Source organism: Cimex lectularius, unplaced genomic scaffold, assembly GCF_000648675.2.
Source record: "Cimex lectularius strain Harlan isolate CLEC.00 unplaced genomic scaffold, Clec_2.1 scaffold172, whole genome shotgun sequence".
NCBI classification, from domain to species: domain Eukaryota; kingdom Metazoa; phylum Arthropoda; class Insecta; order Hemiptera; family Cimicidae; genus Cimex; species Cimex lectularius.
In genome coordinates this window covers 302080-325554 of record NW_019392796.1, presented here as the reverse complement: position 1 = coordinate 325554, position 23475 = coordinate 302080, and the positions used below count along the sequence as shown (strand labels likewise).

The window sequence follows — 23475 nt, the reverse complement described above, 5'->3', positions numbered from 1 at the left end:
TCTCTCTCTCTCTCGGTCTCTCTCTCTCCCCCTCCTTCTCTCTCTCTCTCTCTCTCTCTCTCTCTCTCTCTCTCTCTCTCTCTCTCTCCCCCTCCTTCTTCTTTCATTATGCATATATTTTTAATGCGAATTAAAAATGTAATAAATGGGTTAAACATTTTACACCTAAAATATTTTTCCCCATTTGACCGGCTGTTTATTTATTTATTTCAGCCCGAGCGCGTTATCGTTGTTTCAAGATAAAAAAAAATTATTTAAAAAATGCTAGATGTACAAAAAAAATTTATAGATCAGAAAACAAGGTATATAGTCGAAATTTTTGATAAATTATTTTTCGACAAATTTCATATAATCACATAATTTAGTGCTATCTTTAGTTTTTATTTGCCCAGAAGTTTATTAGCCCACTCAATATTGCTCACTATTCTACTTCTTCCATTGAGTCGAACTTCGTTGATAATTTATCCAGGAGTCCATAGTCGGCCAGACGAGGGTTTTTTTCACCTCGCAGAACCCAGGAGAAAATCTCACAAGTTTGTTTTTATAGTACTTAAAAGTTGTTATGTCCTTCAGGTGTTGGCAGTTAGAGCGTAAGTTTTATAGTTCGTTTCTAATAATTTAAAACAAAGTTGAAAGGAAAGGAAGATTTTTTCGTTTTTAAGTAGTCTCGATTCTTCGTTCTAAGGAATTCTGGTATTTTTTTATTTTTTCACCATTATCATTATTATCAGACGATAAAAGTCGAGGTGTGTACTAACAAAACAGTTTTCGGAAACGGCCAAACATTCCATTCCGTTTATCACAAAGCCGGCGAGCGAAAAAAAACTACTGCCCTTCGGTAAAATTGTTTTAATTATTGCATTTCCTATTCAGCGTTGTAAAAAAACAAGGGTTTTTATTAGAGTTTCAGATATTGGTATAAATTAGGAAAATTCAACCGTTATCTTTAACTGGAATCACACTGGTGCCCACGCCGCCATGAAGTTAATTACAGCGTCTGTCGGGGCCCCTTCAATTCCACACTTTTTGTGACGAATTCAAATCAACGAATCCTCACTTTTGTGTGTCGAATCGTAATATAAGAAATCTATTTATATTCAGATATATTTGGATGACTAGTTAAATTGCTATATTGTATAAGAGCCATAACACTAAGGGAAAATCATTTTACTTAAGGTACGCTGGAATCTTTTATCATGATGATGATGCAAATCTTTCTAATCACGGGCTGTTAATAGATTTACTTTAAAGATCAGCACGTTAATTAATATGACAATAAAGATCATATGTGTCGTTATTTGGAATTCTATATCTCAGATTTTTCCATTTCTTATACATTATTGGGTAAAATGAAAATATATTAAATGTAATTATTATTATTATTATTATTATAAAAGTTATATATGTGTATGTATGATGATTATTTATTGATTTCTACAAATAATACATATATCAATTACCCTTAATTAATATGTGTAATTTATATAATATTGTAAATGTTAATTCTTAATTAGTTAATATCTAGCTTATTAATTATAAAATGTGCATTATAGCATAAATATTGAAATGTTAATTATTAATACACATACATTTAATTTATTAATTATAAAATTTATTTAATTTGTGCATCATAGCATAAATATTGAAATGTTAAATATTAATAGATATATTTAATTTATTGATTATAAAATGTATTTAATTTGTGCATTATATAGCATAAATATTGAAATGTTATATATTAATAGATATATTTAATTTATTAATTATAAAATTTATTTAATTTGTGCATTATATAGCATAAATATTGAAATGTTAATATTAATATCTATATCTAAATTAATTAGAATTTTTATTTTGGTGAAAATACTGATTACTTAATCAATAATGTATTGGGGGGGGGGGGGCACAACGGTTTAGGCGCGTTGACACGGCGCTCATCACTGTAAGGTAAAGATCCCGGATTCGAATGCAGGGCCGCTGGATTCGAACACGGGACCTTTACATTACAATAATGAGCGCCGTGTTAATGCCTAAACAGTTGCGGCCACCGTCGTCCCCATTACTACTTTTAAGTTGAACTTTCGCTTTCAGTTACCAAATTTATCACCTTGGTTAGCAAGAATCTGTAGATGGCTGCTCGCCATTGGAATCGAACTACGAAGGCAGTTCAACAGCCGAACTATTTGACCGGCAATATAGCCGAACGCCGTCGTTCACTGTAGCCGATTTTCGTCAGTTCACGACACAGCCCAAATGGATGTAGAAGATTTGTTGCTGCTCGAAAATTCTTAGTTTACATACAAATGGATTGAAAGAAATAAACAAAAATATTGGAAGTTCCATTTCTAAAGCTATCCTTGATCACAGCTTACGCTGGACATCTCTCCGGTGATAGAGTGGATCACGCATGTCCCAAGAGCCTGCTCCTCAACCGCATTTATCAATTTTTCGCAATCCATCGAAATGAAAACGAAACGAAAAGGTAAGCAAAAAGCAAAGAACGGCGTTAAACAATGGTGAGCGTTTGATGTCACGTGGTTGACAGTTGAAGTCGAAGTGGTTTTCATACGTAGAATCGGAATCAACTCTGACGAAGGTTTAGAATAATCAAAATATGTACTTCAAAGTTACTTCGCCGTCTTATTATCTTCAGAATTAGCCAACAATTAAAAACAACTTTGATTATCCATCTTGAACTATTCCTATTTGAATAACCAGAAACATGGTTTCAAAGAATTAATTAATTATAACAAATTATATTTTTATCGTACACGTCAGTTTTGATATAAAACCACTCACTCAATCACTTAGTTAATAATTATCCGTGAAATTCACCGAACCGATTTGAAAATGGGCTTTTTTTCCCCCAAAACCCGGGCACCCTGAGGGTTTATATACCTCTGTTGTTGCGAACCCTCGTAAAAAAAATTAAATTAAATTTAAAAAATAACTAAAATAAAGTATCGGGATACATAACATATATTTTATATGAATATTGTTAGGAAAACTTCAAAAATTTGATTGACCAAGGAGGAGATAGTCCTGATACATTAAAGGTCGACTTTAAATTTATCGACCTAACCCAACTTTTTAACTATCCTCTTAATTAGTTAAGAAGCTCGACTTGAGATCGATTTTAAAATTCATAGAATTTGATTTTTTTTAATCATTTCGGCTACTTATATTTGACTTAAAATTTGGCCGTTACCGATCTTTTTGTCTGACTATCCTTCCTGTAGAAAAAGTACGTCAGAAACTTTTTCGCATTTTGCCGTTCATTGTTTGCTCACGCCCGAAAATTGTCGATGGTCAAATATTACAATAAATCCAAAATAGTTTGCATTATTTATTGCATTAGTTCTGTTATAAATCAATTTATAATTAGATCGAACAAACATAAACAGCACTAAAGCCGAAAGTGAAAAAACAGTATCTGAGAATGCTATTTAAAAAATATCACTTTATAGTAATAAATATCAATGTTAAACTCGTAAACATTTTTGTTATAGTGAAGAGGGCAAAATGCCGAAACGCGTCTGAAAGATCAGCACATACGAAAATGATCAATTCACGGGTTCATCACCCCGCAGAGAAATCTCGCAATTTATAATTGGACTTCCTGTTAAAGAAAATTATGGAGTTTCGAAGATTTTCTTTGAAACGATCCATGTATTTTCACCGTTGATTTGAGGAAAAGTTTGGAATTTTTTTTGTAAATTTAGTAAAATTGTTGTAATTATTTATTTTTTACAGTCGTATAAAAATCTCTATAATCTGACAAACGCTTATACAACTAGTTTTACAACCTTAGTTGTTAGTACTTTGGTTTTACTTTGTTTAAGAATTATAAGTCCGGTTTTTACATTTTTTTTAGTTTATGTTTTTATCTTATCTTTGATCATACTTGAGTGGTTTTTTTATATACGGTGGCGAATTTTTTGCATTGGTTTTTCTTTCTCCACTAACTTTATTGTTTTTTAGGTGGGTTTGTTTTTGCGGTTGTGGACTAAATTAGTTTTTTATGCTGAAATGGATTGTATACTTTGGTTTGGTTATGTATATTAATTTCTTTTTCTTTACAAACTTTATTAGATTACTGATCCTTTACATTGGTTTATGATTTATACAGACCTGTTATTCGCTTTACATGCTGGAGTGGTTTTATATTATGAATTTCGCTTGTATATGAATTTCATAGTGCCCTTTAAGATGGAACAGTATTTTACATATTGGTTTATGTTGATTTACCAACATAGTATTTATTTTATAAAATAAAGTATTTTTTAAGTGCTTTCAATTTAACATTTCTTTCATTTGTTTGTATCTATCGATATAACGATGAATATACTATGATTGATATTCTAAAATAATTACAAGATTTGTTCTAAGTAATATTAATATTTAAATTAATTAATCTTTATGTAAGGTATCGATTGAGATTAAAAAAAGTCAGTGTCACGAGCGGGATTCGAACCTACGACCTTCGGCTAAATACCTACCACTTGAGCTATCGCTCGGACACTAACTTCCCACCCAACGCAACCTTTCGAATTTTCCCTCCTTTTTGCCATTTTTCAAATTTTTCATTTTTTTATCTCAACCAATACCTTGCATAAAGATTAATTAATTTAAAGATATTATTTGGTCAGTCGGATCACGAAATTTAATATTAATATTGTTGAAAGCGGAATGTTAATTTTTGATGTTTTAATATAATTTTATGTATGATATAGCGGTATCAAGAATGTTTACTTGAGTGTACTTGAGACTTAAAAATTCCGAATTGTCTACTTTTGACTATCAATGAGATTAATTTTATTCTATAGCCTTCCTGCGACTCCACCTTCATAAAGAAATCTAATAATAATCAATTATTGCCAAATTTGGCTAAACCTTTTCGAAGAAAGAATGGAATAAAGCAATAAATAAAACTCTCCTTTGTAAGATAGTGTTTCTTTTGAGAAAGCGCATGTTCCAAACTATCACGTACTTTTCCCATAAAGATAGACGCCGCGCCGTTGCAAAATACTTTCAACATTACTTTTCGCCTTAGTAAATTGTCCGTTCAAGCCATTCTTTATGTATCAATGCAACATCAGAATTTATGTAATTTTGTATTTTTAGTAGTTGTAGTTTAGTAGTACATTTTTGTTTAAGTGGAATAAGTTCAAGCATGATGATGGACAATATTTTTGATTTATCTGAACAATTTAGAACAGAGGTGTAAAAAATAATTTGAGCTAAAAAACCGAGGTTAACTTTCTGAGGCGCTAAGTCTTGTCCTTAAAATCCGTGAAGTTCAGTCTGTTTCAATAATGAAGAAAGAAGTTCAGTCTTACATTTGTAAATTTTTTTCTTATAATATATTTTAATAATAGTTTCGTTTTGGAGTTATTTTATTGTTCTATATTAAGTGTAATAAGAGGTGACCTACTGTTTACTTTATATAGTAAAATAGTGTTTGTTTAAACCAGATTTTTTTCAAGAATCTTACAGATGAGAAAGTTCGGCCCCCTTTGTCCCGGTACCTGGAAGAGATAAAGGAGTAAGGATTAGAGTTTAAAGCTTGTCATTATAATTCGTTTATGCTAGAATTCTCAGAAAGCCACGAGCTGTCGTGTTTTATGCTTTGGCTCGTTAGGCCGGCCTGTGGGGACCCGTTCTCCGAAAACTGTGGGCCCAGGGCAGATAGCCCTTTATTTCAATAAGGATTAAGGAGTAAGCCGTAATCGAATAAGGCTATCTGGCAACGTAACCGTAAAAGAGCACGTAATAAAGAAACAGGGGCCGGTGGAAATTGCAGACGAATGGAAACAAGCTTTTTTCGATTGTCCTCTTTCGGCCGCCAATTTGGGAAAGGTCAGTTACGGTAACCACGGTCTAAATGGTGAGTTCAACTTGTGCGACCGGTCTTCGATTATTCTGTATTGAATATGGCGTGAGTTTTTTTAAAGTAAATTAGAAGATGAGGTTTATTCCAAAAGAATGACACAGTTCGTTCAGAAAAGGAGAGGATCAATTGAACTTTTCCTCACGTCCGGAGAACAATTGTGCAACTTTCTTTACAAATGCAAATTCGGCCGTCCGTGTTGTTAATATTGCATTAAGTAATTTTCGAAAACACATGCGCTGCAAACTTTACCATATGCTGGTAAAACAACGACTTTTGGAACTAACTACTCCTCGATAGTGGCACACTGCTATGCCATACTCTCAGTCATGAAAGAAGGAAAACAATCCGCCTAGTGTGTAGGCGAAGGGAAAAAAATATAGCCATAGATCAAATCTGAAGTTATTTTCAACCATAAAAGAAGGAAAACTTAACTGTAAGAAGCTTTTTTATAAGAAACAAGTCTTTAAACTTGCTTGTGCTAGACTTAACATTAGACTTATACTTTTTTCGAAAGCACATGTGCTGCAAACTTTACCGTATGTTGGTAAAACAACGACTTCTGGAACTATCTATTCCTCGATAGTGGCACACTGCTATGCCATACTCTCAGTCCTATAGCAATTCATCAAATCTGAAGTTATTTTCAACCATAAAAGAAGGAAAACCCTAACTGTAAGAAGCTTTTTTATAGGAAACAAGTGTTGCTTGTTGCTAGACTTACCATTAGACTTTCTTTCCCCTCTTTCCCCCCCCCCGACATAGGTAATGCATTTTGATCTATTACAATTATTTCAAATTTACAACAGTTTCGGGTCTCTCTCTCTCTCTCTCTCTCTCTCTGTCTCTGTCTCTGTCTCTGTCTCTCTCTCTTTCTCTCTCTCTCTGTCTGTCTGTCTGTCTGTCTCTCTCTCTCTCTCTCTCTCTGAAGATTATGTTACACATATTACTTTTAAATTAATATATTTTTTTAACTGTTGTCTACTTCAGAATTTACATATATATTGTATATAATATATAATTCAATTGAAATAAAAAGTATTACATGTTTTGTGTAAACATTTTACAACTTATAAACATTTATACTGTTTTTCATCATATTTGTTTTTTTCTGAAATCTTAACTTCTTCAAACTTTATGCTGTGTACTATTTTTATTTCGTGTTGACTTAATTCTGTTTGTACTTTTATTTTTTTAAGTATCTTTTCTGTTTATATATAATATAAACGGTAAACGGTTATTATTTTGTGTAAATATTTCATTACAATTGTTAATTCTGGACTTGAGTATTTACAGATTACTCTGGGGGGAGGCAGGGGCATCTGAAATCGATATCCATAAAATGATACGGTTTTTTTTCATGAATAAATTCCTAATAAAAGAAACATCGATAATAACAACAACCGGAAAGAAAATAATAGTAGAATATAGAAGGGAGATTCTTTTCCAACTAAAAAAGTTATGTTGACGAAGTCTGCGAGTTGATAATCCTGTGTTTGTGTTTTCTTTAAAATGGGTTTGTGCTTAAGTCGCTTTTCAACTTCACTGAAGAAGACGAAATGTTGAAACGTTTCTTAAAGGATTGCGCGACCAGCAAGGTTGGACAAATAGTTGCAGCCTCTAGTACTAGAAAACCTTTACTATTACAATTTAGCAAACTCGAAGAGAAGGATTTGATAATATAATAAATTAGTTTCAGAGCTGCCTTATCTCTCTTTTTGTTTCTTTCAAAGTGAACTTTTCTCTTGCTCTTCTACCTCTGCAAAATCTACGGCGCTTTGATCCCAACCTTCTTCATTTATTGGGTTTGCCGTGTCTTGTCACGACTCATAACAGGATTTAGATTAATTCCTAAGGTGATACGTGTTGGGCTACGATCAACCACGAACCACATTTCAGATTTCAAGTCTACAGATTGGTTTAAAGGCGCATTATAAGATTTCGGTCAATCCTTGTAAAGCCATTTTAACAGCCAACTACACTATTTAATCATCGTTTGCAGGGGTGTCGGTGGCCGCAACGGTTTAGGCGTTGACACGGCGCTCATCACTGTAAGGTAAAGGTCCCGGGTTCGAATCCAGGGGCCCTGCATTTCAACCCGACATACTTACAAATGGGCTTTTTTTCCTGATATGACCTCTGCTGTTGCGAACCCTCGTTAAAAAAAAATCATCGTTTGCAGCTTTGTGGGTTTTTTCCTACATTGTCCCTGCTTTTTTAGGGTTTTGTTGTAATGTTTTTCTTTCGAACTTTGAAAAATATACAATTTACTAGTATTATATTAGTTTTCGACCAAGTTATTCTCACTTGCTCTTCGAAAAAGGTCAGACGTCGTTCATCTTTTAAATTCAGTAATAGGCGTTCTCATGCAGAAACTTTCAAGTCGGCCTCATTTTTTCCATATTTGAATATGACCTAGGTGTTCGAGATTTGAGAATAGGAAACAAAAGAATTTCCAGAAGAATGCTATTATCCTTGCTCAAAGATAATATGTTTCCCAAGGCTGGAAACACTCCCAGTGACCTGGGTAGTGTTGAAAACTCTTTGGTCAAAATTGATCGCCGCCTATTTTCGTTTTGCAAATCTCTCTTAGCCGGTTTCAATTTTTGAAATAATCAACACTAATTCCAAGATGTAATGATTTATATCATCAGTAATTTCAGTATTTTTATTTATTTTAGTATTATTTTCAATCAGTAATCGCTTTATCAGGAATTTTTCGAGTGGTAAAACCAGTTTTTTAAAAGAAATTATGTTTTCATTTAGGAACAGTCTCATCGTTCTGGAGCTTGATTAATCCCTGATGAAGCGATTCTGCTTATTTCTAAGGCGTAAGCAGACTTGAGATTTTCGAGGATTATATTGATCCGGGGCTCGGCGGGAAGTTTGATTCCCTTTTGATAAACACCGCCCACTTGAATACCGGTGCCAGAAGTCTACCTGGTATTGATCTAGCATTGCAGTCATCCTGGCACCTGCGATGCTCCTGGTCAGTTTCGTCCAAGGGCGAAAACTTTTTAAGATAAGAACTTTTTTATTGCTGTCCAAACTCAGTTTCACTCGAGTCGAAGGTATGGAGGCCCCCAGGAAGTCAGGCTTGAAATTGAACGCTATATGTCAATTTTTGTCTTACTTCCATGAAAGGAAAAACTTTTCGAATTATCCTACTAAAGATCATTTATTATATCAAATTATCGTACTAAGTAAAAATTTTTGCATAGATTTTTCTTCATTTATCATTCAGTTTGATTGGATAAATGTTTTTTATTTTTATAATTTTGATTTAATGTTCATTTTAGTAACGTCAGGAATTGGAAAAATGCATGATCAGAATAAAATTGAAGTTTTAGTCAATTATTAACCCATCTTCCAAAGCGTTAGGTGTACTCCATTTCCACGCCGCTTTCCATAGCCAGCTATATTTAGCTAGAGTTATACCAAACTTCCCAAAGGATTTCCCTCTAACCCCTTCGTGAAGGTTATCATACTCTATAGGTGAAGTTTTCCTTCGGAAGAGCACAACTTAGGTTCATTCCGCTATAAGCAGCAATTCCGAATCCAAGAACTCGCGTCAGTTTTTTTTCCAGCTTTCTTTGTCTGCCAGAGAAAGATCTCCAGCAATTTGTCAAACTTCCTCTGGCACGCTCACTAACATCATTAGGCAGACTTTTAATCATATTTCATCAGATGAAGATTTCTAAAATTTATTTTAAACCTATATACCATCTACATTTATATTTGCTAGAAGAGTTTATTGACATAAAAATTATTCGTTTTTTTCTTACTAAGCAGAAGTGTGGTTTTCCCTCAGTTTATGGTATTTGCATATTTATGTTTTGCTTTTTTTATATTCTTAGTTATGTGGATGGACCTGGCCAGAAAGAGATACTATAATAACAAGGCTAAAATCGGGCCATGGTATATGTGGGGTTTACCTGCAAAAAATAAAACGGCGCAGGAGTTATTTTAATTTATGTAGAATACGCAACACCATTGAGGATTTGGAAGACTTAATGTCTTGCCCTAGGTCTTTAGTTTATTTTTTGTCTTATACTTCGTTTATCGCTGCTGGATAATGGTATGGAATAGAAAGGGTATCCGAGGACTTGTAATGGGGGTCGTTTAGATAGGTGTTCCGAAGGCGGTCGTTCCTGCTGCCCATTGGGTGTGGGAGGTCGGGTTTTAACTATCGGGAGTCTTGGTCTAAATCTCCAAAAAACCTCCCTAATGGAAAATTAAATAATATAGATAAAAGAAAAATAAATAGGTAAGTTTGCCCTCTCCCATCGCTCGTCGGTTGCGGCCAGGTTAGTGGGGCCGGATGCCTGGCTGATGTCCTTTCGGCTTGTTTTACAATGGTTAATATTGATGAAAAAACAAGGTGAAAAAAATTAAATGGTATACAGATGGCTCCAACCAAGTGAAGGTATCTTATAAGTGGGTTACACTGACAACAAAAGTTACTCATAAAATCAGACATCCAAGCAGTCTTAAAAGCATTAGCACGTTAAAAAGATCACTTCCAAAATATTCGGTGAATGCATCGAAAACTTCCAAAACCTATCAACTTGGAAAAACTTGTCAATGGTTTCAGGGTATTGAACAAACTGGCCAGCGGAGGATCTGCAAGACCAACTACAAACCCAGAACCTATAATTGGGATAACAAGATAACAACCTTTATTATCAATTAACCTCACAGAAACCATAACATGAATCCATGACCACCATACCTGACATACCACCCAGAAGTACGCAAACTTGACATCATCTGCACCTCCCTTAATATTCAACCGTAGGCTAGCCCTTCCATACAAAATATCGAAGTTTGTTGCCTAAAATCCACCTTAAAATTAACCCGCAAATGTCGACAGACCCTGGTAAATGATTGCCGATTCAACGAAGTATAATAAGCTACAAGGCTACACTGCTTTACAAAAACCCCGCTTCCTTGTATCCTTTTATAATCATCAACAGTGAAGTGATCATTTTACTGGTGACATTTTTTTATGGCCTTGCGTTTCCTATTTTAGCCAGAGAACTGTATGTGTGTTTGGCGATGTATTAATGTGGAAAGCCCTGGGACGACGGTGGGACTTGAGCCTACGACCGAAGGGGTCTACCAGCCGAGAGTATCACGCTGACCACCCGGCTACCGCGGTCCCATGCACATTGTTCATCAATTTTCAATGTGAAATGGTCCTCATAGTTTTTATTTTATTTATTAACTACAACCTCTATATTACGATAATTTGTAAATGTAGTGAGAACAGACCAACCCTTCATTAAGACAGGAGTAGAAAAGATCCAGTTCAACTCAGATTATCAAGGTTGACCTCAACTGGATCTTTTATACTTCTATCTTTTTAAGAAAGTTTAATATTTTTTTGAAACTTCTGTTTTGAGTGGTGTTGGATAGAGGTGAACCGTCCTCAAATCCTGTTTCAAATTTTTTGTAATGTCCAACCCCTCTACTCAACAACTTCTAATCTTACTACATAGGTTTGTAGCAATTCTTTCATCAATTTTTCAAGATGAAAATTGCATGCATTTTAGATATATTCTTTTTATAAGAATTATTAAAAACTGATAAACACTGCAGAAAGTTTTCGTAACTGGACTTGAATAGTTTAAGGTAGTGAAGTCGACTTACAGATTTACTTTTAAACAGGGTCGGTAAGTGTATTGACCTAAAACGTTGAATTTTTTTATATTAATATTTTTTTGAAAGAGATAACAATTATTTTTGGTTTTACATCTTTCTAAGGTATAAGAATTTGTAATATAAGCATAATGTAAAATATATTTTGAAACATTTAAAGGTTATATGTTGTCAGAAAGTCAACATACTTTTTGTTTAATATTATTATAAACCAAGTGTTGTAGTTGAATATTTAATGAACATCTACACGGGTGGCTTTGGAGTCAGATTGGTCATTAACATTTATTTCTGTTTACAAAAACAGGTTTCGGCCTTTCTTCTTGTATTATTCGAACCTTGTTCTGTTCCCTCCCACTAACCCAAATAAACGGAACAAGATTAAATCCGAAATGGTTAAAAGTACGGTTTGGCTGCAAATTAATTTCGGTGTCGGTCGCAAGCCCATTTTTATTTGATTTTCGAACGTGATTAGCCAAAGGTGCAATTACGATAATACCGTCTCGACGATGCTCACGTACACAGGTGCCGAACGGCACAATTCTCCTAATAACCGTAACTTTATCTTTGCTCGTATGTGGCGCAAAGATTTGGCAACGCTAAATAAACAAATTTGTAATTTAAGTATCAACGCCTGGGTCGTTTATCATAGAAAAACAAGTACGCCTTCTATCATTAAACAAACAACCCACTTTTAGACTCGTTACTATTTTTCTAATTTGTAAAATAAAATATCACCTCGGTACCGAGGCTTTGACATTTCCTCTTTCTTGAGTAGAACCAGCCAACATGCAAATATTCTAGCGTATTCATTCAGTTTTCCAGCTAGTTGAGTTTTATTTGATCCCCTTTCCTTTTCCTTTTTCAGTTCAGAAAAATTTATAGGGACTTCTTACGTTTCATTTTGTTCTTTCCTCTCACTCTTCGAGAAAGTTAAAATACTGGTTTTAAACCGAAATGACCGAGGTCAAACACCGAGATCACTCGGTCACAGATGATTAATAATGGTCATTCTGATAATTTAAAACGTCTGAAATTGTGGTAAAAAAGGCCCATATTTTATATATTTTGTAGATAATATTTAAATCTTTTTGCTGATTAATTTACAATCCTATCACTTGTACTGTAGGTTGTTGAACATGGAATTTGCTTTATTAACAGAACGTTTTCGACATCGTGACATGTGTCCTCTTCAGTGTTAATTACATTTGTATATCCAGTAGACTTCCCAACAATGTGCGTCACAAAACGTTCTGTTAATAAAGAAAATTCCATGCTGCGGTGTATTGTTCGTCAACCTACAGTACATATTAATTAATCTCGCTTAAAATCTTTAGTGCCAATTAAAAAATCATCGTCACGTCACCGGCGATTATTACGTTGTTAATTTGTTTGAAATTAATTAAACAATATTAATTTCCTGCTGTTTTGACGTTATTACGAACAATGGAAACCTTAAATATTCAAACTCGTTTAAGTCGAGTTAAACTAAAGTGTAATTGCAAAAGTTAGGGAATTGATAAGAAAAATATCTCTATAGTTTCTCTCCCTATACATCCTCGTCCTCCTAGTTCTCTCTAGCACAAAGAATGGTAAGTTGAGATCGAATTATTTACTTGTATTATTGGTATTATACACCCTGTCAACTATGTACAAATTTGTGGTGATTAGTGACCGTTAGTCGATGATTATTCAGAAATCGTGAGATGCGGTCTGGTGTGATGTAGGTTTCAGGAAAACATTTTATCGTGCCAACGTTTCGATCTTTACTGAGATCATCTTCAGGGCCTGGGATTTACGAACATTGTTTTAATTTAACAAATACCTGTAGGATGTGGAAACAAGTGAATTTATGCAATGAAAAAATATTTTTTTAATATTCAATCAAATTATTTTTCTACTCACTCAAAGTGTTTGTCATCTGTGTAATTGTGCCATTCTTGCGTGTCGTGTTGAGAGTGCCAGTGAGATTTTGCTGTTTTATGTTTATATACGTTGGATTTTGAAGGGGTGGGGAAGGAAGTCTGTATAGAAAGGCATTTTTGATAAGGATTTGTCTGTAAATCCCAGGCCCTGAAGATGATCTCAATAAAGATCGAAACGTTGGCACGATAAAGAAAATGTTTTTCTGAAACTTACATCACACCAGACCGCATATCACGATTTCTGAATAATTATTTACAAATTTTAGGGTCTGTGCTACCCAGCATAACTACTGAGGGTTTTGCGCTCAGCATTTGTTCATTTATTTTTCAAGTTGGATGATGATGAATATGGAGACTAAGAAGTTTTCTTTTACTAGCACTGCAGCCTTATGGCTTATTGAACTTTTCCTTGTTCCTTTCAGTCCCTAGTTCTCTGCAATCGACTGCTTCCCTGAAGAAGTATTAAGTAATCGATTGTCGATTCTTCAATTCCTTTCACGTAGTTTTCTTTGTATCTCAGGTTATGTCTCCATTCAGCAATTGGTATTTTCGTTGTTGTGTTTCCCCAAGTTTTGGAGATTTTAAATTTTCATTTGATTTTTTTATACATGTGAATGCTTAATAGCTGCCAAACCTAATGAGAAATTTTTGTCAGTGAAAACTTTTTTAAGGGTTTTTCCAAAGTACAAGTATTGATAGCAGGATTGCAGGTTGAAAGATAGAATTGCATTGCTCATAATTTGGGATTGTACAAGCTCAAGTTTTTTTGTTTTACTTTTATGGTAAAACGATCTTTCTAAGTGATTTTGATTTTTTTTAACTACCCAGCATAATAACTGCATATATTTTCTGCTCAGATGAAGTGATCATTTTTTGTTTTTATTATTTTCCTTTCATGGTCTATGATGTCATAGTAAAATGGTATTTCTAAATGTCTTTAAATTTTTTAACAACCCAGCGTAACTGCATAAGTTTTGTGCTTAGCAATCGTTCATTTGTTTCCAAAGTTGACCTTTCTTTTAAATTTATGCAGGGTGTATTGTCCAACTTCTATAGTCCACCCATTTAATTAGGAAACTATTAAATTTAGCAAAAATGGTCTTATACAAACCTAACATACTTTCTCATAAAGCTGGGAAATGACACTAACTTTGTTATGTGAAATGAAAATCACATATTTTTACTGTACAATTCGATTCTAGAGCTTATTTAAGCCACTTTTTCTAAAAGGAAAATTTTGATAGGATCGACCATTTCCGAGGGGGGGTGTATGCTTTTTGTAACAAGATGGCCTACTCCCTTTATTTCGAAAACGATTAACTTTAGCCTAAAATAGTCTTATACACCCCCAAGTTAATTTTGGCTAAGAATCACGTGGTGGTAACAGATTTAACATAACCTTCTTATCTAACTGGGAAATGACATTGACTTCGTTATTTTAAATGAGAATCCCACATTTTTATTGTACAATTCGATTCTAGAGCTTATTTTATGCCATTTTTATTGAAAGGAAAATTTTGATAGAATCAACCTTTTCTGAGTTATGCCCGACGGAAGACGCGTGAGGAGGGTATGCTTTTTGTAACAAGATTGCTCTCCCCTTTATTTCGAAAATTCTTTTAACATAGATTTTCCGTTTTTTTTACATGATCTCAATTCATATTTAAGTGGAGAGGTTTTATTTATTTATTTTTACATTTTTGGAACTACGTTTTGATTTGTAAAATGTAGGGGTTGGGTTCTTTTTTACCCCTTGGTTTAGTGCTCAGTTAATGTATTTCTAAACATGGAGAGGTATTAAACATAGCTGTAAAAAATTTTTATTTTTTTCTAGTTTACTATTTATTCTTTTGTAATAGTGGAATTATCTTTTAATAAACTGAATAACCTTTCTTTTATGTCTTTAGCATTCATTATTCGCACGTTTTAGGGTTATTTTTTCTTCAAATTTGTCTTCTTTTTTGACCTACTTAGCATTTATTGTGTGTTTTATTACGATTTTGTAAAAGGAAAACCCCAATCGGTTGAACTACCGCAGCTTCAAAGGTGAATTATTGAGCTCGTCCTTGGGTGCTTGCTTCGATTTACAAATTCTACAAATGCTTTGGCGTCCGTCTTCAGATCAGATTTCAAACCCTTTTAAATTAAACTTGAGGCATCTTTGGAAGCGAGGACGGATTGAATAACAAAAAATTTTACTTGAAGATTCTTTGTTCTCCTGAAACCTCGTCAGGTCTGAACTCTATAAACGATCTTTTACCTTGTACCTTCGCTATTTTAAGCCTGCCCTTTGCCAAAGAGAAAAGAACTCTTAAGGAAAAAATACCAGCAATTTATTTGCGTGTCATGTCTGCCACCCACACACATTTACGTGATTCGCGTTGGCCCTGAAAAGAAAAATTTTCGTACCGTTAACCGCATCCTTTCTCAGGCTCTAGGTACAATTTTTACGAAAATGTGCACAATGGACATTAAATATATGTTCAGTATATTTGATCATCCGAGTTGACTGCTTTTTAATGAAAATTTCCTGTTAATTGATTTTTTCGTTTAATCGAAATATAAATTGTTTTCATATTTGGTAAGTTATTTAATTTTTAGGATAATGGTATTTTTTAAATATTATTTGAGAGATGAAAAAATTCTCAATTTTTTTATTGGATTAAAACGTCAAGCAGTCCGTTCAAAAATTAAAATCGCGTGTGTAAATCTCAACGATTTAGAATGTTGATATAACATGCTGTTTTATTGCTTTATAGTAGAATATATTATATTTACTGCTAAATTTCAATAAAAAATGGTTTGTACATTATTGTTCTACATGCAAAAGAAAAGAAATATTGCCGTTACAAATTTTGAACGAGTTGGAAATCCTGCTCGCAACTTCTTTATGTTTCACTGACACGGGTATTAGCATAAATTCGTAGCGTTCAGTGGCATTTACTGGTCGCTTTTGGTTGTGGCATTTGACCTACCTCAATTAAAACAACTTTCAAATTTCCCAACGTAGAGTTATTATCAACCTCCCTTCAAAATTTCAACTTTTCTTCGACTTTAAACAATATTTTTGAAAAATTCACTAGTTTTCGTGGTCCGCTGGACCAATTGATATCTTTCAATTAATTAAGATTTTTATTTGAGATAAAAAAAGTCGTGTCATGAGCGGGATTCGAACCCGCGATCTTCGGCTAGATACGCCGCTGCTCTACCACTTGAGCTATCGCGACTTCGACCCACTCGGACATCAACTTCCCATCTCAGCCCCACCTTTTGAATTTTCCCTCCTTTTTGCCATTTTTCAAATGTCGTGTAATCTATTTGTTTCTCGGCGACGAATGAAATGGCCACGGAGAGCATTAGTGAAGATATACTTCATTTAAATCCACTAGATTTCATGGTCCGATTGACCAATTAATATTTTCAATTAATTAAGGTTTTAAGTGTCACGAGCGGGAAAATTCAAAAGGTGGGGTTGAGATGGGAAGTTAGTGTCCGAATGGATCGAGGTCAGGATAGCTCAAGTGGTAGAGCAGCGGCGTATCTAGCCGAAGATCATGGGTTCAAATCCCGCTCGTGACACTGACTTTTTTTAGCTCAACTAAAAATCTCAATTAATTTTTGGAAAAAAAAGGTTGAATATGGAATAAGTCTGCTGCTTACTACTGTTTCTGCAAGGGTTTTTTTTCTCTGATTTCAGATAATTGGTCTTTTAAATGCGTTCACACCCCAGAAGTCGCTGGAGGAGTTCCAGGACGTGTACCTCGTCATGGAGCTCATGGACGCCAACCTGTGTCAGGTGATACAAATGGACCTCGACCACGAGAGGATGTCTTATCTTCTTTACCAGATGCTTTGCGGTATCAAGCATCTTCACTCAGCCGGCATCATACACAGGGTAAGTGTCACTAGCCGTTTTGGCATTTATTTAAAAATCACATTTTCGTGTGCAAATCGATGGTTGCGGGGCATAATCATTAAAAGCTGTCGATTTTAATAAAAGTCCCATTTTCTTTATTAACGGCCGCGCCTGTTAATTAACGGCCGAACGTTATAACTGCACATTTCACTGCAACGAATCAAACTCATCGATTTGAATAATTAATCTTTTCTTAATTGGTTGTTATTTTAGACCGGTTTGGCAATCAAAATTTGCGTGATGCAAAGTTTATGACTGTCATTGACGCTCTGATTTAATAAACAATCTTTCAAATTAAAGATATGATGTTTTTACGCGTGATTCAACTTCCATAATTTTTATTTTATGGGCGGGTACTTTTTTTTACAGGCCTTCCCGAAATGTTTCAGAACCCGTGCCTACCTCCTCGTGATAAATTATTATTAAGCCTTTGTTGTTTTAATTTGATTATTTTCGAGATTATATTCATTTTTTTCGATTTCACGCCACAAAAGGGCAAATATGACCAGATCATCTGCATAAGGGTATTCATATTGAATTATTAATACCAAACTCATAAACTAAAACATTGAATAAATATTGAAAATAATAAGGGACTTAATATTATATCATATTATACCTTTCAGAAATGACAAAATTGGCAGATTTATGTAATTGTGGATAATAGATTACTCAAGAATTTTCCTCCAATGCCAAGGCAATACATTTGTGCTACAACAAATTGTGATTTATTGAATCAAAAGCTTACATGAAGTATACGAATATACTAAAAACTTTCAATATACCAATATAGATATATTCAGGACTTATTCCATTCAAATATATGTTTATGAGTTTAGAACTCCTATTCTATTTAGCTCAAGTAACTGCTTTGAAGGGGGACGTGGCCTAAAATGCATAGCGATTGAAATATGTGGCATAAAAAATAATCGGTTTTATTTTAAAAAAAAACTAAATTTAAAAAATTTAAGAAAAACTAAATTGTAATACCACTGTTGTTTGTATATTCAAACTAATTCCTCTTAAATAACTAAGTGTTTTTATTCCAAGTGGTTATCTGTCAATTCAAAGATGGGCCTGGAAATTTAACTTGGACTCATATCTCCATCAATATCTATGTCACTTTACATATGGAACAGGATGTTGCAATGATTTCAAAGTCCTCTGGGAGACGTCATATTTTTGACAATTATTAATATCATGCTGACATATTCTACCAACACAAACCCCTGACTGATTCGGGCACAGCTTTGTAATTATAATAGAAATCTTCCTTGATGATTATTGCCTTGGTATAAAGATAAATAAAAATATTCAGTTTTAAAGTCTTCTGTTTGGGAGTCTGGTGGTATGAGAAAAGTTGAACCCTGTATGGGCAAGAAAATTGTTTCAAAAATAGTTTTCTTTGTAATATTACTGTCATTATATAGAAGTGTATATATTTTAGTAGCATTATTAGTATATATATATTGCACGAATAGCATGGGGAAAAATGTTACCTAAAATAAATTTCAAATTTTACATCTTTATAAAGAGCAATAAAGGTTTAATTTGTTCATTTATTGATTCTCTTTCAGGATTTAAAGCCCAGCAATATAGTCGTGAAGTCAGATTGCACTCTGAAAATTCTAGACTTCGGCCTAGCCCGAACAGCCGGCACCACGTTTATGATGACTCCTTACGTTGTAACAAGGTACTACAGGGCGCCGGAAGTCATCCTCGGGATGGGTTACAAAGAAAACGTCGACATTTGGTCAGTCGGCTGTATCATGGGCGAAATGATCCGCGGAGGTGTACTCTTCCCTGGTACAGATCACATCGACCAGTGGAATAAAATCATAGGTATAAAAAAATAGTATAAATATATAGTTCAATGCTTACTGATTGTTTTTCTACATTTCAGAACAACTCGGGACACCGTCATCAGAATTTATGATGCGGCTGCAACCCACTGTTAGGAATTATGTGGAGAACCGGCCACGCTATTCCGGGTTCCCATTCGACAAACTTTTTCCTGATGTGCTTTTCCCATCAGACTCTAGTGACCATAGTCGTCTTAAAGGTAATGCCTTTCTCATTTTATTTTCATAAACGATAATTAATCAATTATTAATTTTACAGCAAGCCAAGCTCGTGACTTGCTCTCACAGATGCTAGTTATTGATCCGGAAAAGAGAATTTCCGTTGATGAGGCTCTAATGCATCCTTACATCAATGTGTGGTACGATGAAGGAGAAGTCAATGCTGTAAGTATTTTATTAACTTTTCAAAAGAAAAAAATATTCGCAAACATGAGGTCACTTGTCATAACTATTTACAAACCAGATTTTTTGAAGATTAAAGATTTTTATATATTGAAGAGGAAGCAAGGCAGCTTTGAAATATCTACTACTTATAAAAAGACTTGTTCTTTCTGTTGTTCATTATTTAAAAAAAAATATATATATACAACCCTGACAATATCTATAGACATACCATGATCAGCAACGATCAATTGTTCAAACATTTCACCTAGCACCAAGCATAACTTATATATAATTAACTGTTATTAATTGATTATAATCAATGTGTTACTTTTTTAAGCCTGCACCTGGTCCGTACGATCACTCAGTAGACGAACGTGAACATTCAGTTGAACAGTGGAAGGAGCTTATATACCAAGAAGTGATGGAGTATGAACACTCACACAATGGTAGCCAGCAACCTCGTCCTTCTGCGTCGGCCGAGGACGAATCGGCGGCTTCAAGACGGTAGAGCAAATGATGGCTTCCCTTCTGTCTCCTCCTGCCCTCATTCAGCGTCCAAATACAACCAACATGAACCTCCCAACCAACAAAGTAAAATCTCATGAAAATCTTTGTATAAAAACAAAACGAAAAAAGAGAAAAACAACATACCCTCCAAAAGTAATTTGAAGATTCCCAAAACAGAATCTAGCTCTATATAAAGGGAATGTCAAATTGCATCCCTGCTCATTTATAACATTTCGTTTAAACATTTAATGTAAGAAAATGTTGAAACATATCAATACGTCTGGCAACGTATAGATATACTGAACTATATTTTTTTTTCTTGTGATACACTGTTTATGAATCCCCTTCAATCAAATTATTTTAAAAAATCTCACTTCCCAAGAACATTTTTTGAAAAATTGATATATTTTCTAAATGAGCTTTTTTTTTCTTTAAATAAAATGCACTTTCTAATTAATCATAAAAGTTTTAATTTGTCCGTCTGAATTGTTTTTTGTGTTGTAAGAAAATAAAAGGAAAAAGACGGGAGCGCTCATTCTAATACTATTTCAGAGCATCGACTCTGCTAATGTACCTGATGGAATAAATCAGTCAGGCTCATTTCTTAATTCTTTGATTCGTTTCCTTATTAGTGAAAATGCCTTGTACAAAGAAGTCGCTCGTAGTTAACATGATATATAAAATTTTAAACGTTATTAAAAACCCTTTAGGGAGTATTTTGGGAAGTTGATTTTAAGTCCCACAGTTTTTAACTGCTGTCATTCCAAGCTTTGATATCCATCTTGTGTTGAACTAGGAATAATTTTGCAGAAATAAGTAAATTATTTGAAGATAATTTTGTTTTTATTCCGTTGATTTCAATGTTTTATTATCGCTTACTAGCATGGTGAATGTTTTGTAAAAAAAAAAGTATTGTTACTTTTACTCATTCTACTATAATAACTATACTTTATTAAAAACATAATTTTATGTGTTTAAAGGTTAAGGGAAAACATACAAAATAGTTTTTTTTGCGTATAATTTTTTTTTTTTAAACCATTGAAAAGTATTTGTTTTTAAAATTTTCTAGTGTATGGAATAGTATTAAGACAATAATGTTTAACATCAGTTACAAATTTGTTTATCCTTATGTTTCCAATTAAGTACAACTGATTGTTCATCTTTTTTAAACCCACTGCCCTTTGTAGTTTGTAAGTACAAAAACCGACAGTTTTATGTATATGCTAAAGATATTAAGGATTTGGTCACTTTTGGATTTAAAAAAAAAAGTTTTGTAGCACATGAACAGACTGAATGGTTTTTAATGCTCTTTAGTATATATATATATTTAAATAAATAAAAAGTCTGGATTAGCAATATTTATATAATATTGTTCTAATTGCTGATACTATGATCCTTAAATCTGATTATCACAAAGAAGAGCTTTGTTTTTATTTTTTAAATGCAGTCAAATCTTTCTTATTTAGCTGTTTTGTAACTTATATTCCTGATTGAGCCACATTCTAAACACTGTAAATAAAACACAGATAGTAAAAAAAGGATCATAGTTATCACATTCAAAATGTTAATATCTCATTTAAAAGATAAAAAAAATACTATGTTAATAACGGAGTGATATTCTTATAGTTTTATAGGATATGAAGATATATATATAATTCTGGCACGGTTGAAAGGTTTTAACACCTTTAATCGTCATTTAAATTAGCATCCGATCCAATATTTCGATCCAGGTCGAACTTGTCATGTTTATATCTTACAAATTTAAAAAGTTATGGAAAAACAAATATGTGTTGTGAGTTCATGAACCTAGTGGTAAGAATATTAGCACCTCACTTTTATTCGTAAAATTGTTTATTGTGTTTAATACTTAAATACCTGTTTTGTACATAGAAGATATGCTTGTTCTTTTCATTTTTATATACATATTTAAGTGATTGTATTATTTAAAAACAAAATAAGTGATTTTTCAGTTAAGTGTTACTACTATTCAAGGGTTTTCGAATAGGGTTATATATAATAAATTTAAAAAAAAATTCCCTCCACCATGTGGGCAGAAGAGAAAATATGATTTCTAAAGAAAAAAGTTTTTAAAATATATATATTTTACGTTTGTATACAATTTGTCAAATATGAAAATACCTCCTGTATATATAGCATATACATAAAGGCACTGTATTTTTGTGAGTACAGTGAGATGAATTGTAATAGCTTACAAATTTTAGCGATGAAGGTGATACAATAGGTAAATGATAAAAATATAGAATTTAAAATTGCTAAAATATACCCTAATGATGTGCACTCCGGTGTAATTAATGAATTAATACAAAAATAAATAATTACTGACACTTTGTGATGAACTTTAGCCACATCAATGTGTATGTACTACCACAATTTCCTTTGGTAGTAATTCATTCACCACAGTTTTAAATTTGTAGTTTAATGACTATTTTTCAAAAACTATCGTAATAAAAAAAAGATATCCTGTACTCCAAAAAAATGTAGTAATTTATTTGTGACTGTACAAAGTAGATTGTATCGATAATAATAATATAATATTAAATATTATTAATTAGTAAATATTATTTGTAGGTTATAGGAGGGCTATAAACATTTTAAGAGTTATAAATTTAATGATTTAAACAAAAACCTTTTACAAGAGTTCTGAGCAAAATTCTGAAGGGATATTTTTTACCTTTTTGCTAGCTGTTACCAAGTAATTAATTATTAATTTATTGTGCAAAACATGTTTCCCAAACATCTTATTATCTCGGAAAACAAGGAGAAAGATGCAGAAATGATTAATAATCCAGGATTGAACATTAGGTTTTAAAATTGTAATTAATAAACCCATGATATGCAATCATTTTCTATAAAGTGTTTTATTTATAAGTTTCCTCTATTAAAAATTGTGATTCGCTTAAGTTTTACTTTTCAAGTTGGACTCTTATGGCCAAACAGATCATTTCTAAATATAGCTTATTTTTTAGGGCAATGATTAAAATTGTAACATCTTGTGAACCGAAATAGACCAAAATTAATCAAAGTAAACAATAAGTTTCAATTAGTTAAGGTTTTTAGTTGAGATAAAAAAGTCAATGGAACGAGCGGGATTCGAACCCACGATAGCTCAAGTAGTAGAGCAGCGGCGTATCTAGCCGAAGATCGTGGGCTCGAATCCCGCTCTTGACACTGACTTTTTTATCTCAACTAAAAACCTTAATTAATTGTAATATATTAATTGGTCAAGCGGACCATGAAATTAGTGAATTTAATGATTTAAAATGAAGTATACTTCTCTAAAGCTCTCTGTGGCCATTTCATTTGTCGTCGAGA

At 33.2% G+C, this 23475-nt stretch overlaps 1 protein-coding gene across 5 annotated transcripts in view; it reads left to right on the top strand.

The window, feature by feature from the left end:
* Positions 1 to 23012, top strand: part of LOC106665032 (stress-activated protein kinase JNK) — a 383087-nt gene extending 360075 nt beyond the window's left edge. For all 5 annotated transcript variants that reach the window (XM_014391180.2, XM_014391181.2, XM_014391185.2 and 2 more), the window contains 5 exons: positions 17171 to 17368; positions 18967 to 19231; positions 19293 to 19451; positions 19511 to 19635; positions 19973 to 23012. In XM_014391180.2, the coding sequence (XP_014246666.1) occupies positions 17171 to 17368; positions 18967 to 19231; positions 19293 to 19451; positions 19511 to 19635; positions 19973 to 20143 (918 nt within the window). In that variant the 3' untranslated portion in view covers positions 20144 to 23012. The remainder of the gene's footprint in view (positions 1 to 17170; positions 17369 to 18966; positions 19232 to 19292; positions 19452 to 19510; positions 19636 to 19972) is intronic.
* The last annotated feature ends 463 nt before the right edge of the window (positions 23013 to 23475 follow it).